This window comes from Aotus nancymaae, unplaced genomic scaffold (assembly GCF_030222135.1).
Source record: "Aotus nancymaae isolate 86718 unplaced genomic scaffold, 86718_ANA_hifiasm-v0.15.2.pri h1tg000030l, whole genome shotgun sequence".
Classification (NCBI taxonomy): domain Eukaryota; kingdom Metazoa; phylum Chordata; class Mammalia; order Primates; family Aotidae; genus Aotus; species Aotus nancymaae.
This window is the reverse complement of record NW_026988443.1, coordinates 11,815,970-11,835,267: the sequence shown is the minus strand read 5'-3', so window position 1 is coordinate 11,835,267 and position 19,298 is coordinate 11,815,970. Positions and strand designations below refer to the sequence as shown.

Below are 19,298 nucleotides of genomic sequence, written 5' to 3'. Positions count from 1 at the left end.
TTTTGTTTGTTTGTTTGTTTTTTGTTGTTGTTGTTGTCTTTTGAGGTGAACTCTGTTGCCCAGGCTGGAGTGCAGTGGCGTGATCTCGGCTCACTGCAACCTCTGCCTCCCGGGTTCAGATGATTCTATTGCCTTAGCCCCCTGACTAGCTGGGACTACAGGCGTGCACTGCCATGTCTGGTTAATTTTTGTATTTTTTTTTTTTTTTTAGTAGAGATGGGGTTTCACCATGTTGGCCAGGCTGATCTCAAACTCCTGACCTCAGGTGATCTGCCCGCCTCAGCCTCCCAAAGTGCTGAGATTACAAGCATGAGCCACCATGCCCAGCCTGGGCTGGGGTTTTTAAGAGGATCGTGGCAGGTGAGGGGCTGGCAAATTGGGGTCATTGATTGATTGGGGTAAGAGGGATGAAATCATCAGAATGTGGAAATTGTGTTCTTTGGTGAGTCAGCTTCTCATGGTGTCCTTCTGACCAACTGATGTCAGTGGAGTCCTTCAGACCAGCTGATGTCAGTAGTTTCACCGTTAGGTAGTACTTGAAAGACTCTCTCAAATGGAAAACAATGTTTCACAATGTTCAAGTTGTTATCTATAGAGCAGATAAGGGGTGGCAGGGCTTACGTGACTCTGGGGCAAGAGGCAGTGAATGACCATGAGGAAGGAGGTCAGGGAGCAAGGCGACCTAGTGATTAATGCTGAATGTACTGAAAGCTTGGTTTATTTTCATTTCTCTCCCTCCCTTCTCAGCTGATTAATTTTATAAACTGTATAGGGATGGTTTCAAATCATAGCCTCCTCTGGGGGAAGAGAAGGAAATTTTTGGAAGGTCCTGGAAACTCAACCTCCTTGCTCAAGGATCCCACGTTGTCGTCACCACAATCCTCTCTCCCCAGACTGTCCCTGCCTCACTGCCTGCACCTGTGGGAACCAGCCCTTTTTATGGACAATTTTATCTTCAAAGTGCTTTTGGCTTGTTAATTGCCTGGTGCAGCCCTGCCAAGGATGGTGGTTCGCACCAACCCCACTAAAGAACCCAGACGTCCCCGATGGAGGAGGGTAGATGTGAACAGCATGCGGAAGACCTTGCCAGGGTCACGATGGCCAGGTGTGGCTCTGAGTTAGAAGATTCTGGAAGAGAATCCCTGCTCCACCACTTTAATGCATCTCCGGGAGCCTCAATTACTCTTTTTTTGTTTTGAAAAAGAATCTCGATCTGTTGCTCAGGCTAGAGTGCAGTGGCACAATCTCAGCGCACTGTAACCTCCGCCTCCTGGGTTCAAGTAATTCCTGCCTCAGCCTCCCTAGTAGCTGGGATTACAGGTGCCTGCCACCATACCTGGCTAATTTTTGTATTTTTAGTAGAAATGGGGTTTCACCATCTTGACCAGGCTGATCTTGAACTCCTGACCTTGTGATCCACCCACCTCAGCCTCCCATAGTTCTGGGATTACAGGCGTGAACCACCGCGCCCAACCAATTTTTTTTAAACAGGGTCTCACTCTGTCACCCAGGCTGAGTGCAGTAGTGCAATCACGGATCACTGCAACCTTGACATCCTGGGCTCAAGTGATCCTCCTGCCTCAGCCTCCCAAGCAGCTGGGACTACAGGTATGAACCACCATACCGACTAATTTTTAAATTTTTTTTGTAGAGTCTGGGTCTCATATGTTGTCCAGGCTGGTCTCGAACTTTGGGCTCAAGCAATCCTCCAGCCTCAGCCTCCCAAAGTGCTAGGATTACAGTAATCGTTTTAAATCTATAAAATGGGTGTGATAATAGAATTATCAAGATTTGATATAACAAATGGCTGTTAGTACTTTCACACTTAAATGTCACATCCTCCACATGGCATTCAGTATTAGGTACCATCCCTCCTGTAGCCTCCAGAACATTCTATATATTCTTCTCATATAACACGGATCAGTTGTCTGCCTTGTATTGGGTGAACTGTGTCCCTGTTGCTACTAAGGATGAGGTTTATGGCTAAGGCATCTTTATATCCCTCTCGTTAGGAAGCCCAGGGCTTGGCACGAAGTTCAGTAAGTGTCTGCGTGTAATTAATAAGAGCAAGCTCATGTAATAAACAAAAACAAGGGCCCTAAAGCCCCACTCTGTGGGTTCAATCCCAGTTCTGTCCTTCATTGCCAAATGATCTTAACCAAGATACTTGACCTCTTCCTGCCTTCGAGTCCAGGCCTGTAAAATGGGGGTAATTAATAATAGCACCTATAACATCAAGTTGTTGTGAGGATGAAATGAGTCAACATGCTTAAAGTGCTTAGAACAGTAGCTGCTGTGGGGTGAGAGCCATACAGTTGTTAGCTGTTCTTTATTGTACCAGCATCTAGCACAGGGCCTTTTTCCAGATGTGGCCCCCATAAAATTTGTAAAGCTGACCTAAAAGACTAGATTCCTATCCCATCCTCTCCCCATGCATATACATACTTCACAGGCTTACAAATATGAAATTCTACCATTTCAGGTTTTTGGGGGTTTTGGGGGGGGGTTGTTTGTTTTTTCAGATGGGGTGTGTTGCTCTATCACCCAGGCTGCAGTGCAGAGGTGAGATCATGGTTCACTGCAGCCTTCACCTCCCGAGCTCAAGCGATCTTCCCACCTCACCCTTCTGTGTAGCTGAGACTATGGGCATGCACTACCATGCCTGGCTAATTTTTTATTTTTGGTAGAGATAGGGTCTCGCTATGTTGTCCAGGCTGGTCTCAAATTCCTGGACTCAAGCAACCCTCCTGCCTCAGCCTCCCAAAGTGCTGAGATTACAGGCATGAGTCACTGTGCCCGGCCTGAAATTCTACTATTCCTAATTCGTTCTTTGGAGTTAAGATGCTGTACTTATTAAAATGCAAGTGCTGTCATTTTCAAATATTAGTTGAATACTTCCTGAATAAAAGACTTTGTGCAGGAATACTATGTGGCCTTAAAAAAATGAGGATGCTCTCCAAAGTATATTAAATGAAAAAAGGAAAATATAAAACCATGCAGGTAGTATGCTACCATTTACAGAGTACACAAAAGCTAGGGAGAGCATATAAGAAGAGAGGACTTATCTGTGTAACCACAGACCATCTGTGGAAGGAGACCCAGGGAACTGTCTCAGTGGGACTCTCCGAGGAGGGGATTTTGGTGGTGAGGACTGGGGCGGGAGGGGGACTTTCTCTCATTGTACACCTTATATGCTTTTTAAAGTAAATATACTTTTGCTTTGTTTTGTTGTTTTTTGTAGAGATGGGGTTTTCCCATGTTGCCCAGGCTGGTCTTGAACTCCTGGGCTCAAGTAATCCACCCACCTCAGACTCCCAAAGTGCTGGGATTATAGGTATGAGCCACCATGCCTGGCCTCAAAGTAAATATCCCAGCACCTTGGGAAGCTGAGGCGAGTGGATCACTTGAGGTCAGGAGTTTGAGACCAGCCTGGCCAACATGGTGAAACCCCATCTGTACTAAAAATACAAAAATTAGTCGGGTATGGTGGTGGGCACCTGTAATCCCAGCTGCTCAGGAGGCTGAGGCAGGAGAATCGCTTGAACCCTGGAGGTGGAGGTTGCAGTGGGCCGAGATCATACCACTGCACTCCAGCCTGGGTGACAGAGACTCTGTCTCAAAAAATAAAAGTAAATGTATGTTTTATTGTGATAAAGTATATATAATGTAAATGTTACCATTTTAACCACTTTTTTCAATTCAGTGGCATTAAGCCACAAAGTTGTGCAAACACCACCATTATTTTCAGAACTTTTTCATCATCCCAAACAGAAACTCTGTACCCATTAACAATACTTCCCGATTCCCTCCTCCCCACAGCCCTTGGTAAGCTCTATCCTACTTTCCATTTCTATGAATTTGACTACTCTAGGTGTCTCACATAAGTGGAACCATACAATATTTGTCCTTTTGTGGGTGGCTTATTTCACGTAACATAATGTCTTCAAGGTTCATCCATATTATAGCAGGTGTCGGAACTTCATTCCTTTTTATGGCTGAATAATGTATCACCACATTGTGCTTCTGCATTCTTCTGTTGACGGACACTTGGGTTGCTTCTGTCTTTGGGCTGCAAGCATTATCACGAATAATGCATTTGTGAGCATTGATACAAGTGTGTTTTTTTTGAGTCCTTGTTTTCATTCGTTTTGGGTATATAGGTAGGAGTGGAATTGCTGGATCATATGGTAATTCTGTTTAATTTTTGAAGACTCATCCTGTTTTCTACAGCACCATTTTACAGCTCCACTAGCAATGCACAAGGATTGGATTCCAAGTTCTCCACATCCTCATGTATGTGCTTTTATACCTTCTCATGTGGCATATCAAAGTATTACCTATTCAAATAAGAAATTAAATAAAACATTTTAAAAGGTTCTCTGCTAAAGAGGTTAGGTGGGTGAGTGGAAGGAAAAAAGACAGCAATGATAAAAAACAGCCCTGCTGTTCAGAAGGAGCACGTAGCTGGGAGTCAAGAGAGCTGACTTAGCCTTGACTCTGCATTGATTGGCTGCATTGTTACATTCCTCTCTGAGACTCAGTTTCCCCAGGGGTCAAAGGAAAGGGTTAGATCAGATGCTCCTGAGTTCCCTTCCTGCTCCATCAACTAAGGACCCCACATTGATAGGTCAGAAGGGAAGCATGGACAACGTCCCCTCCAAGTGGGTGCATACTCTTGGCTGGCATCACCCACCTCCCTTCCTCACCAGCTTCTAGTTGGCTTAGGCAAAGCAGGAGACGGGTGTGGGAGGTGAGAGAGGTTGAGTGCTCAGCTCCCTCCTTACTGTGCTGCCTCCAGCGACTCCAGCCAGGTATCCTCTCACTGGGTTCCTGAGACAGAGTTTCCTTATTCCTTTAGGCCTAGGGATGGTATATTCATTTGCCTGGGCTGCCCTAACAAAGTACTACAAACTAAGCAGCTTAAACAGCAGAAATGTCTTTTCTCACAGTCCTGGAGGCTACAAGTCCAAGATCAAGGTGTTGGCAGAGTCAGTTCCCTCTGAGGCTGTGAGAGAATTTGTTCCACGCCTCTCCTGGCTTCTGGTGGTTTGCTGGCCATCCTTGGCATTGCTTGGCATTAGAAGCACCATCCCAATCTCTGTCTTCGTCTTCATGTGGTAGCCTCCCTGTGAGTGTGCCTCCATGTCCAAATTTTTCCTTTTTTTAAGGACACCAGTCATATTGGATAATGCATTCAATTAGGACACCCTATCTTGATTTTCTCTGCAAGGTCCCTATCTCTAAACAAGCTCACATTCTGTGGATAAAGAAACTGTGGTATATATATATGATGGAATACTACTACAGCCATGAAAAGGAATGAATTAATGGCATTTGCAGCAACCTAGGTGAGATTGGAGACTATTATCTACGTGAAGTAACTGAGGAATGGAAAACCAAGCATCGAATATTCTCACTCATAAGTGGCAGATAAGCTATGAGGATGCACAGGCATATGAATGACACAATGGACTTTGGGGACTCAGGGTCAAAGGGTGGGAAGGGGGTGAGGGTAAACGACTACAAATTGGGCACAGTGTATACTGCTCGGGTGATTGGTGCACCAAAATCTCACAAATCACTGCTAAAGAACTTACTCATGTAACCAAACACCACTTGTTCCCCAATAACCTGTGGAAATAAAAAATTTTTAAAAAGTTTAAAATGCGGTATTTGACTGACTGGTATCTATGCATACACAACATGTGGCCAGGTCTTGCTTGTTTCTTTTTCTTTTCTCCAATAAAAAGAAATTTACTTAAAAAACCAAACAAGCTCACATTCTGAGATACTGAGTCACCCCAAAACAGGTGGTCCCAGCTTCCACTGTTGCCTGTTCATCCTATTTGGTGTCCCAAAACCTACTCTCCATTTCAGACTTCTCAGCTCTTCGTTGCTCTGGCAAAGCAGGCTTGTCATTGTTAGCACACCTCAGGTCACACCTTCCCATCAATTTCATTTCACAGTCACAGGTGAGCACGCTTTCTGTAGGTGATTTCTGCAGGTGAGCATAGCTTCCGTAGGTGAGCACGCCTTTTCTGTGTTCTGCAGGGATCCATCAAGCCTCAGCACCTCGACCAGTTCACTTTTGTCGATGGATTTGTTATTTAAGACCTAGTCAACCAACTGGGAGGATCCAAAAGACATACTTTTTCCAGTAATGTGAGAAATAAATCTGTGAGGGGAGCCCCCACATCCTTAAAAAGCTCTGTGAGGCCGGGCATGGTGGCTCACATCTGTAACCCCAACACTTTAGGAAGCCGAGGCGGGCAGATCACTTGAGCCCAGGATTGGAGACCAGCCTGGACAACATGGCAAAACCCATAGCTACAAAAAATACAAAAATTCTGGGTGTGGTGGTTCACACACTTGTAGTCCTAGCTACTCAGGAGACTGAGGCGGAAGGATCACTTGAGCCTGGGAGGTTGAGGCTGCATTGTGCCATGATAGTGCCACTGCACTCCCCCCCGTCTCAAAAACAACAAAAAAAGCAGCAACTCTGTGATTTCTTTGCAGGCCAGAACTTACAGTGGGAGCTGCCGTTGCTAAATTAGGAAACCTAAATGCAATGGGAGTAATTGGGTCCCAGGATGGCAGGGCTAAGTGGTGACACACAACCGCCAAGGGCAAGGTGGGCATAGTTACTGCTGCTGAAAGAAAAGAGAATCTCGGGACCCCAAACTCACCACACTGGAGGGAAGTTAAGTTTGGGAATCGAGTCATACAAGAAACTGCCTTTTTCATTCCCAAATAGATAGCTGTAATTTCACATGCTTACTTTATCTTATTCAAAATGGAGAGTTACTGAACATGAGAAAATGCATCATTGACTCTCCCCTACTCCCTCTTTCCACATAAAAAATGTATTATAGATCCACTGAGTGCTAATCAGAGCCTCGCAAAAATGTAACCACTTGGCTTCATTGCCTACCCTCTCTCCTTTTTATTTCCTTTCCTCTCCTGCTTGCTGTTTCTCTTTTAAAATCAAAGTTCCTGCCGGGCGCGGTGGCTCAAGCCTGTAATCCCAGCACTTTGGGAGGCCGAGGCGGGTGGATCACGAGGTCAAGAGATCGAGACCATCCTGGTCAACATTGTGAAACCCCGTCTCTACTAATACAAAAAAATTAGCTGGGCATGGTGGCGCGTGCCTGTAATCCCAGCTACTCAGGAAGCTGAGGCAGGAGAATTGCCTGAACCCAGGAGGCGGAGGTTGCGGTGAGCCGAGATCGCGCCATTGCACTCCAGCCTGGGTAACGAGAGAGAAACTCCGTCTCAAAAAAAAAAAAAAAAAAAATCAAAGTTCCTAAAACCTCTTTACAACAAGCACTGGTCTCAGATCCTACTGTGACTTGCGTTTCTTTTTCCCAGTCATGTTCTTGACCTTGGCAAAATAAATCTCTAATCAATTGCCAAAAAAAAAAAAAATGTGTGCTGGTCTTTGTTTCTTGGTGTCTTCCTTGGAGAGTTCCATGGTGTCGGCACAGCCCTGATGTCTGTGTTACCTCTGGCTTGTACCTGGGAGCTGAGATGGGTAGAGAGAAAGGGGGACTTTGGGTGTAGGGAGCGGGAGGGGGGGTCTCATGACACATCCACATCTACTTTAGAATTCTGTTTCTCTCGGAGCTGGCCCCTTAAGGAAGATGTGATGCTAAAGTGTGCCCAGGTTGATAAAGAAACTAGGAATTGCATTCCCCAGGATCCCGTGAAGGGGCCACATGGGGGGGTTCAGCATCAAGGAGGCTTGGAGGGAAGATGATACATTTTCAAATACTCGAGAAGCTGACATGGGCAGAGTAATGAAGCCAAGCTGTTTCCACAGAGAGACTGATAATGCAGCTCATTATAAGTTGGACATTGCTGAGAATTTCTTTTCCAGAGACGGGGTCTCGTTTTGTCAGGCTGGAGTGCAGTGGTGTGATCACAGCTCACTACAGCCCCGACCTCCTGGGCTCTAGTATCCTCCCACTTCAGCCTCCTGAGTAGCTGGGACTACAGGTGTGTGCCACCATGCCCATTTTAAATTTTTTTCGTATTTTTTTGTAGAGACAGGGTCTTGCTTTATTGTCTAGGCTTGTCTCAACCTGGGAACTGCATTGAAATACAATGGCCTTTGTGTGAGATGTGAGCTACCCGCCCACAGGAAGTATTCAAACGGGCAGGATGGTGATTGTCGCCTCAGGCAGAAGCCTGGCCTGGTGATCTCTCTGGCCCCTTCCTACTTGGAAATGCCATGAGTGTGGAAATGGAACTTGGAGTTTCCTTTAGTCTTCTGTGTCCCCTGAGGGCATGATGCTCAGATCCACAAAGCTGCATATTGCTTTCAGCTATAGGAGTTCATATCAAAGTAGAACAACTCAAACCTTCCTGAACAGGTGCTCCAGAGGTTGGCTTCCTGCTCACATAGGTAGTTACTAAAGCTGAGTCAAGCCTGAGCCAGCGTCTGATGCTGGTCACACCCAGGAATGGCTCCGGGGGGCTATAAAGAGCACACTCCTTGGAAAATGGAATAGACTCCATTTATCAGCTTTGATCTGAACCCAGGACAGAAACGGCCAGAAGCCGGTTCCTCTGCTCCTTGAGACCTGGGCTTACTGCATCCAGGTGTGGCCTCTTCTAATTTCAGAATCATTTGAAGACTTTTCAGCTCTTCGTTGCTCTGGCAAAGCAGGCTTGTCATTGTTAGCACACCTCAGGTCACACCTTCCCATCAATTTCATTTACTAGTGTGGGCTTGGCAGGTGGAGATGAAAGTGGGAGGAGTTTTTCACAAATACTGACAACGAAAAGATATAGCAGAGTTTATTGGTAGATTGAAAACAATCACAACTCATGTAATATACACAGGCATTTCAAAATCAGCTTACACCTGGCCAGGCGTGGTGGCTCATGTGTGTAATCCCAGCACTTTGGGAGGCCGAGGTGGGCGGATTACTTGATGTCAGGAGTTCAAGACCAGCCTGGCCAACACAGTGAAACCTGGTTGCTACTAAAAATACAAAAATTAGTGGGTGCAGTGGTAGGCACCTGTAACCCCAGCTACTCAGGAGGCTGAAGCAGGAGAATTGCTTGAACTTGGGACGTGGAGGTGTGGAGGTTGCAATGAGCTGAGATTGTGCCACTGCACTCCAGTATGGGTGACAGAGCGAGACTGTCTCAAAAAAAATAAAAATAAAATAAAAAATGAAAAAATAAAAAGCTTATGCCTAAAGCCAGAGAATGTTAGAAAAGTAACAATGACATCAACAAAAATCAATCAAAATGCGCTTTCTTTGAGTGAATTGTTTGGCAAGGCTATTATATTTGGACCCTGGTGGGTCAAATCTTTCTTGTTTATTTTCCTAAGAGTAATTGACTGAATAAATAAATCTTTGAATAAAAAACATGAAGTCCTGGTCCTCATGTGTGTGCAAACAGTGATCACTCTCCCCTGGCTTCCCTTCTTTGCTTCTGCAGTCTCTGGCTCGCTCATGTTGCCTGGAATCTTGAGGATACCATTGTATTATATAGCATGTAATAATATGCTGTAACATTATTAACCGAACTATACTCTCCAATCAGATTTCCCAAATTTTCTCACTAATGTCCTTTCTCTGTTCCAGGATCATAGTCCAGGATCATACTCAGGATTGCATGTAGTGAATATCAGGTTATCTACATGATACAGAGGTGGTAAACGGTGCAAAACAAGAAAAAGAAGCACCGTTTCTCAATGCGTATTAGTCAAAACCAGATAATTTATTCTGTACTTTCCAATGGGGAGAAGTTATGCAGGCAAATCCTACAGGCTGGAATTGACAGAGCAGGGTGATGTAAGAGACTGGGGGTGCAGGGCAGTCCTCTCTGAGGAGGGAAGTGTTGAGCTGAGATTCGATTGTAGGAGCCAGGTTTGAAACAATCTTGGGCAGAGCATTCCAGGTAGAAAGAACTGTAAGGTGGTATAGTAGGTCCTGCCAGATGAGCTATTCAAGATGTGAATGTTGACTTACTGGAATAAATTTCTTCACCAAATATTTAAAGAGCACCCACTAGTGCCAGGAGCTGTTGAAGGTGCTTGGATGACGTTAGGCTAGAATGTTTCTTGTAGGGGAAGCCAGGCCAAGGAAGTGTGGGAGGAAGGGCAAGCTGATGTTGAGCTAGGATGTGGAGCTGGGAGCGATACTTAGTGAGACTTTTGAGTTCGACCAAAGTTGGGAGGGCCTGCAGAGCCATCTGAGTTCCACTGCGGATGGGCAGGAGTCAGGGGTGGATCCCTGAGTTTTGATTCTCAGATGAACGGAGAAGCCTAGCTTGAGGAGATCAATCTGGAACCTGGAGGTAGGAGGTGCCTAGTTTTAGGCTGAGATAGGTGGAGGAGGCTCAGACCCCACCCCTTAACAGCGAGTCTTGGAAAGATTTGGGGCAGAACATTTCAGGTGCATTCCAGGTGGAGGGAACTGTAAGTGCCAAGGCCAGGAGGTGAGATCAAATTAGATATGTTGGGATAATTTGCAGACACCAGAGTTCTGTAGGCCAGGTTAAGAGTTCAGATTTTATTCCATGTGTAATGGGAAGCCACTGGAGAATTTTATATATGGGACTGGCATGATCTTATTTTTTTTAATTAACTTATTTTCTTGAGACAGTCTCACTCTGTTGCCCAGGCTGGGGTGCAGTGACGTGATCATGGCTTACTGCAGCCTTGACCTCCTGGGCACAAGCCATCCTCCCACCTCAGCCTCCCAAGTAGCTGGGACTACAGGTGAGCACCACCACACGCAGCTAATTATTTTGTACTTTTTGTAGAGATAGGGTTTAACCATGTTTTCCAGACTGGTCTTGAACTCCTGGTCTCAAGCAATTCACCCACCTTGGCCTCTTAAAGTGCTGGGATTACAGGTGTAAGTCATAGCACTTGGCCATTTTTTTAATTAAAACATAGTTTAAATCACTTTTCTTGAAGCATAATTTACAAATAAAACACGCTTATTTTAAATGAACAGTTTGGTGAATTTCAACAAATATATGAAGCTATGTAACCACCACCACAATCAAAATACAGATAGTGCATTCTTATCGCCCCAAAAAGTTCTTTACTATTGATTCTTCTATTACCACCCTAATCTCCAGCCTTAGGCAAGACATCTGCAGACCCTTCACCCAACTTCCTGGAGTTACCATCTTGCATAACTGCTGTACATTTGTCAAAACCAAGAAATTAACATTGCTACAGTATTGCCAACCAAACTATCAGCTCTAATCAGATTTCACCAATGTTCTCACTAATGTCCTTTTTCTGCTTCAGGATCCATTCCGGGATTGCACCCAGGATTGTAATTAATATTTATGTCTCCTTAATCTCTTCCAATCAGTGACAGTTTCTCAGACTTTCCTTATTTTTCACAAATGTGGCAGTTTTGAGGCGTACTGGTCAGGTGTTTCATAGAATGTCCCTCGATTTGGGTTTATCTGCTGATTTCTTATGATTAGACAGAGTTTATAGATTTGGGGAAGAAAAGCACAGAGATGACATGCCCTTCCCATCTCATCATATCAGGGAGTATTTTATACCAAATTCTACTGCTGCTGATGTTAACCTTGGTCACTTGGTTAAAATGGTGTCTGCCAGGCTCTCTCCTATGAAGTCACTATTTTTCCCTTTCCATATTCTACTTTTTGGACTTTTTTCAAGTCATGAAGTTCAGCGCATCTAAAAATGGGAGAAGAGTTAAGCTCTACCTCTGGAGTCGGGGGAAGTATACATATACTATTTGGACTATTTATTCATAGAGAAAATTTCTTTTTTTTTTTTTTTGAGGCAGGGTCTCACTCTGTCACCCAGACTGGAGTGCAGTGGTGTGATCTCAGCTCACTGTAACCTATGCCTCCCAGGCTTGAGCAATCCTCCTGCCTCAACCTCCTGTGTAGTTGAGATCATAGGTATGTGCCACCACACTCAGCTAATTTTTTATATTTTTTTGTAGAGACAGAATCTTGCCATGTTACCCAGGCTGGTCTTGAACTCCTGAGCTTAAGCAATCTGCCCATCTCAGCCTCCCAAAGTGCTGGGATTACAGGCATGGGCCACTGCGCCTAGCCGAGAAAGCTTTTTTTCTTTTTTTTCTCAATAGGGGAAATAACAGCAAATTTGTATTTTGCTGGAAGTGATGCAAAAGGGAACAAAATACTTCTGAAGATTTCTTTGGTTTCTTCAGTAAGTGTCGAAAAATGTTTTCACACCAGGGCTTTTCTCATTTAAAAAAAAAACCTTAATAATATATTTTATTTAGCTCAATATATGTAAAATATTATGATTTCAAAATATGATCAATATAAAAAATATCAGATACTTGCAATTCTTATTTTATATGCATTCTTGCAGATCCACCCTGTATTTCACACTTACAACTTATTATTATTTTTAACCAGGAACACGTGCACTTTATTGAATGTCATTGTAGAAAAGTGTGTGTAGATAAATGATTGATGCAGGACTCGGCTCCGGGGGCAATGCGAGGAAGGGAAGGTGGAGTATGTGGGAAACAGGTCACAGGCAGAGCTCCTGGCCTGGATGATTTCTCTTGATCTATTGATAGACTTGGGAGATGAGTTCTGGGATGATGATAAGCAGAATGGTCATGATGATGCCTAAATCAGGGACCAGATGTTCAGGCACTTAGCGGTGGAGGCATAGGCCTGGGCCCCAGTCAGGTCACCAACCATCTTCGTGTCCCTAGACTTCACAGAGTAGGTGAACGCTATGAAGCCCAGGCAGCAGGAGTTCATGAAGAGGGTGTTGAACAGGGACCAGACGACATGGTCAGGCATGGAGGTCTCACTGCGGATGTGGATCACGGTGGATGTCGGGGGATCAGGGTTGTGGGGCACTCCCAGCACAGCCACCTCATGCTCCTCCTTCAGCATCTCATAGTTTGGGGGGGCAGCCACTGTTGGCAGGAGTGAAGAAGGTTTGGACAGTGTGGTTCATGGTGTCCAGGGAAGACCAGCTGTGGTCAGCCTGCTGGGATGGTTCTCCCACTTACACCTTATTTCAGTGAACCAGTCATATTTCAAGTTCTCAATGGCCACAGGACTCAGGCTACCATATTGGAGAGCACAGCTCTAAACCTTTTTGAAATCAGTGCAGGGCAGGCTGGGGTCTTGGCAATGGTGTACTTCATTCTCCAGTCTCCAGTCTCTCATCTCTACCATCTTTGCTGTGTTTCTGTAACTGTGATTTCTGAAAGTTCATGTTGAGGAAGCATCTTGTAGTGACATTTTGGGTTTTTCTTTTATTAGTTAAAATATTTTTTTTTTTTACTTTATTCTTTCTCTATTTTATTTATTTTTAAATTTTTAAATTTTTGTGAATGCATAGTAGATGTATATATTTATGGGGTACATGAGATGTTGAGGTACTGGCATGCAATGTGAAACAAGCACATCCTGGAGAATGGGGTATCCACCCCCTCCAGCATTTCTCCTTTGAATTACAAACTATCTAGTTACATTCTAAGTTATCTCAAAATGTGCAATTAAGTTATTATTGACTACAGTCACCCTGTTGTGCTATCAAATAGTATGTCTTATTCATTCTTTCTATTTTTTTGGTACCCATTCACCATCCCCCACCTCCCCCCAATATCTAAATTCTGAAGTGCCAGTTTTGGATACTGATAGAACTGAGTGCTAGCCACCTAAGCACCTGGAACTGTGACAATAATTCTTCTCCCTTTCCCAGCACAGTGATTTCACAGTCATGTTTTCTTTCTGTGTTTTCTTCGTAGTGCCTTTCATGCTACTCCCTGACCTTCCTCTGTGCTTACCTATAAACTTTTAAAAATTAAACTTCTCGTTTTGAGATAATTGTGAATTCACACGCAGTTGTAAGAAATAATATAGAGAGACCTCATGTGTCTTACCCATTTTCCTCTAATGGTAACATCTTGTGAAATAAGTTATTCTCTTTTAAAAAGTAAAGATATTTGGCTGCTCTGTGAAGGCAAAGTGGGAGCAGAGAGACTGCTGGGAGGCAACTGCGATGGGGCAGAGATCTGGACCAGGAGCGAGTGGGAGGAGATGCTGAACCATGCTGCCATTCTGGGGCAGGCGGAGGTGAGCTGTATCCACACGACCCTCACAGGAAACATTGATGTTCAACTCCAACAAGAACCTCCTTCACCAAGGCCAAGTCAAAAGCACAGTCTGTGTATCAGTCAGTTTCCAGCAGGAAAGAGAGGGTACAAAGTGTTTATAGTTTATAGGGGAGGAAAAACAATTTTTTCTTTATCCTTCCTCGTTCTTAGCTGGGACCCCTGCTAACATTTGCAACAAAAGACAGATTAACAAGAGAAAAACAAGATTGTATTAACACGTATATATCATATATACATGGGAGATAACCAGGGAATGAGTAATTCTCAAAGAGCTGATTTAGAATTTCAGCTTATACAGTATCTTTGACAAAACACAATAAATTTTTAGAGAAGTGACAAGACAAAAAGGACCTTGAGTCTCTAAGGAACCTCATATTGTAGGAAGGCAAATATACGAGAAACTAATGGTAGATAAAGTCAGGTTAGTAAAATTTGTTAGGTAGATTCCTCTGGTCTAATAAGGCCCTGAAAACATCTTCATTGATTGACCTTTGTCCTTCCCAGAAGGGAGGGGAGGAGGGACACCTAGATCCTGCTTTAGGCAAATGGAGGCAAACAGAAAGGTTTTCTTATATCTGCTTCTTCTCAACTGCTTTCAGCTCAAAATAATCCTTGTGCCAAAGTGGTATATTTGGTGTGGAAGAGCCTGCTACCTTTCAACAGAACCAGAGTTTAATGAGGGGACAATTTACAGAGGTGTGGGCAGGATTAGGGACACCCAGGAGAGACGATGAGGCACCCAGACTAGCACAGTGGAAACTGTCGCCATCCCTGGGCCTGGAGGAAGAAGACAGAGAGAGGTGCCATTACAGGGCCCAGGGAAAGTTGGAGTTAAGGTTGAGGAAACGCCCAATAAGAGCAGTGGTGGTGGGTAGAGGAATATAACCAGTGCCAAAATTATACCCAGCAGCAGGAAAGGAATCCGTTTTCTGACCTTTCTCCCCTCCCATCATCTGATCACCTGGCAGTGCAAAGGAATGGGGCCATAAAGTCTGCCAAGGTTGGCCTTCTCAGCATAGACCGGGACAGAGGAGAGACAGGATGGATCTGGAGAGGTAAATGGAGAATAACAGAATACAATTTCAAAAACTCTACAGTGGGGGAGCTTTAGAAACAGTAAGGAACTGTTTACTCTTTATCTATATAGAACACTTTTTTTTTTTTTTTTTTTTTTTTTTTGGAGACAGAGTTTTACTCTGTCTCCCAGGCTGGAGTGCAGTGGCATGATCTTGGCTCACTGCAACATCCACTTCCCAGGTTCAAGCGATTCTCCTACCTCAATCTCCTGAGTAGCTGGTGTTACAGGCATGTGCCACCACACCCAGATAATTTTGCATTTTTAGTAGAGACCGGGTTTCATCATGTTGGCCAGACTGGTCTCGAACTCCTGACCTCACGATCCACCTGCCTCAGCCTCTCAAAGTGCTGGGATTACAGGTGTGAGCCACCGTGCCTGGCCAGTACAGGACATATTCTAGATGTGCAGTGATTCCATTTTAATGTAAGTGTTTCTCACTTAGTCTAACTTTCAGCAACTCTTCCGAGATTATTTACAGGTTTGATCTACAAGCATCTAGAAAACACTGTGGAGCCTAGCCTCGCCTAGGGGTATAGCAAGAGCCTGAGAGGAGAGCTGCACGAAGCTTTGAGGGATAGGGGATAGTGGCCTCTCCAGGGAGTTTTGAGCCCATGAAAGTGTCAGAGAATCTCCCATAACAAGAGACCAATGAGAGCTTGGCCAAGGGTGTCACGTGGTTGGATATCTCAAGGTTGCTTGCAGCAAACACAAGACTGGAGGTCTGAGACCTCTGCCCCTTTTCTGGCACCACTAGGTATCCAAGGTTCTGATGGGTCTCTGAGGGTGGGCGTCAGGGGTAACTAACACTGACGCTTTTCCTACCACCTCCATGGGATATGTGGGGGGTAGGGAAAATTTGGGCTTGAATTCATTTCTGCATCTGTATATAGGGGATAATAATATTACCTCCTTCACAGGATTATTGGGAAGATTGAGATGATCATATAAGTAAAGAATTTAGCAGTCTGGCTCAGAGGAAGTGCTCAACATATGTTAGCTATTAGTAGTCGTAGCTTTTCCCCGTCTCCTGACCGGAAGGTGCTGTTTCTGTTTTTCATATAACACACTGCAAAATGACTTTGAACATGAGTCTTAATTTCATTTCTTGCAAGTGTGAAATGAGCTGACAGAAGAGACCAGCATGGACAGCCTCACCCCCATGATCCACAGCAGATACATCACAGAGTTACCAAGAATTCCCGAAAAGAAGTCAAGTGATGGAAGACTGAAGGACAGGAAGCCTGGGAGGACTGCTGCCTAAGAGAAGCTGGGTGGGGAGTCCAGCCCCGTTCGTCCTGCTCTGCCCCCGGGGGTCTCCCGGCCCCGTCCCTCTGTGACTTGAGGAGTGGTCCTGATTGCCAGTTGCCTTAAAGACTTTGGGGAAATTGAAGACTGGGGTCCTTTATAGGCCCGTTCTGGATCAAGAGAGGTGGGGAGAGGACCTGGATTTGGATCCTGAAATCCACAGACAACCCCTACCCTTACACTACTTTATTTTAAAGGTTTTGTTTTGTTTTAAATTGCAAAAGTAAAACAAGAGTGCTGTAAAAATAGCATAAACACATACAGTGCATAAAGAAAAAGGCAGAAATCTGTCTCCACGTGGCCTCCCTGCCCAAGTCCGCTCCTCAGGGTGGGCCCTGCGGCTGCTGGAGTCTCCTGTGCTGGGGAGCCCCCCATGCTGCCTCCCTCCAGGCCTTTAATCCAGTATTAAGGAACCCAAATCTCTGTTTTTTACACCTGCACACCCTCTAGTGGGGGTGCTTTGCAAACTCAATGTGAGGACAAGAAGAGGGCGTGGCAGATGTCAGGCTGCCTAATGGTAGCCTAAGGCACCCTCCCGACGGGCTCCCCGACCCTTGGAAATTAGGATCTTAAATTTTGGTCCTGACCAAGTCCCACTAAAACTTGGCTACTAGGTTGGTTTTCCAATCCCAAGGAAACTGGGAACAATGATAGCTACTAGCAAAAGAAAAAAGACCAAATTTGTTAGAACAGTGACCCTAACCAGTCAAAGGCAGCGTTTCACCTAGAGGTAATAATAATAACCACTTCTGAGAGCCCTAATTGAAGGCTGGGCTTTGCTTTAAGAGTGAGGACTGCTAATATTTCTCTTTTCTAGATGAGGCCACTGGTGCTCTGGGAGGTTCACTGCAGGGGGCAGGAGAGTGCAGTGGTGAGGAGCTCAGGCTCTGTGGCCCGAACACCTGGGTCAGCCATCCTGGTTCTGCCGCTTATCAGCTGTGTGACCTCAGGCTTACATTACGGAGTCTCCCACAACTCGGTTTCCTCTCTAGTAAAATGGGGATGATGCCAGTGTCTCCCTCCGAGGGTGGTGGTGATTAAATAAGTTAGTATGTGGCTGGGTATGGTGGTTCATGTCTGTAATCATAGCACTTTGGGAGGCCGAGGCAGGAGGATCATGTGAGCCAGGAGTCCTAGGTCCTTGAACACCATCTAGAACATGGAGACCCTCAATAAATGTTTGTCAGGACAAAATAAAGGATCTGAAATGTTGTCCATTAGGGAGTCATTCTCTTCAAGCTATTCCTAGGAGAGGTGGCTGATCAAGATGTGATCAGCTAGTAACACAGCTGAGTGGATTCAGTGAGATGATGACTTTGTGTAGGTAGAATCTGGGGACTAAAGAGAAGGGATGTCACAAAACAAAGTTAAGTTCTAATGACCCAGGGTAATTTCCATGGCAGGGCTAGTCAGGAAGCTGCTACAGGACTTGGGGTCTAGACAGGCAACAGAAGGGTGAGGGTGGAGATGGGGTAGAAAGAGGTGGGTCTCAGAAGCATGGTCCATCAGAGGGGGCCTGAAGGGCCACTGGCTCAGGTCTTATATTTCATCAGGATCTTTAAATTTAGGCTGGGAGTAGTGGCTTACACCTATGATCCTAGCACTTTGGGAGGATGAGGCTGGGCATTACTTTAGGCCAGGAGTTCGAGGTTACAGTGAGCTGTGATGGCACCACTGCACCCCAGCCTGGGTGACAGTGTGAAACCCTGTCTCTAAATAAAATACAAATAAAATTTAAAAAGTAAAGATTATCAAACTTAGTATTTTAACATTATTTAGTATTTTGATTTTATCTCCAAAAGAGGTCACAATTAGTCACAGACACACCAAGCTTGAAAAAAAAATGCTCATTTGTATAACTGTAATTACAAAATGCAAGTATCAAGATTATTCCAGAACTCATCCTTCTTTTTTTTTCCTTTGAGATGGAGTCTCACTCTGTTGCCCAGGCTGGAGTAGATTGGCATAATCTGGCTCACTGCAACCCCTGCCTCCTGGGGGCAAGCAGTTCTCCTGCCTCCACCTCCTTAGTAGCTGGGACTACAGGTGCCCATCACTACACCCGGCAATTTTTGTATTTTTAGTAGAGACAGGGTTTCGCCATATCGGCCAGGCTGGTCTTGAACTCCTGACCTCAAGTGATCCGCCTGCTTTGGCCTCCCAAAGTGCCTGGATTACAGGTGTGAACCACCACGCCTGGCCCAGAACTCATCTTTCAAGAGCTACCTGCAGCATCTGACATAGTTGTTTTCCTCCTCCTGGCCACCCTCTTTTCACTGAGTGTCCAGGACACTGTACTCTCCTGATTGTACTTCTTTGCTGGCTACTCCAAGTCTCCTCTGGTGGTCCTCGCTCATCTCATCACCCACCCCAGAATGTCCATTTCCAGAAGGCAGCAGAGTGAGTCCCCGGGGCCTCACCTGAAGTTCCTCTGGAGGAACACCTTCCATCGAAGCTGGCTCTCTCACTTCCTAATAGTCCATGTATGAATGTCACTTTCTCAGAGAGGTCTCTTTCCCACCACCCTATTTAACATTGCATTCCCTCCAACCCTCTCTCTCCTCTTCCTTCCCTTAATTTTCTCTCTAGTGCTATCGAATGACATGCATTTCTTGTTTAATGCTTGTCTGCCCTGACTAGTATGTCAGTTCCAGGAAAGCAGAGGTTTGTCTTTTGTTTACTACTATTTATTATCTAGAACAGTGTCTGACATACAATAGACCCTCAAGGAAATTTTGTTGGTCACTTTTCAATTTTGCAGGTTTGCACTTAAAAATATATTG

General features: G+C 44.9%; 1 protein-coding gene across 1 annotated transcript; it reads right to left on the bottom strand.

Annotated features, from left to right (window-relative positions):
• Window positions 1-12,624: 12,624 nt before the first annotated feature.
• On the bottom strand, window positions 12,625-12,900 carry LOC110567062 (interferon-induced transmembrane protein 3-like). The gene has a single exon (XM_064382942.1). It carries the CDS (start codon window positions 12,898-12,900, stop codon window positions 12,625-12,627), a length of 276 nt encoding a protein of 91 aa, XP_064239012.1.
• Between the last annotated feature and the right edge of the window lie 6,398 nt (window positions 12,901-19,298).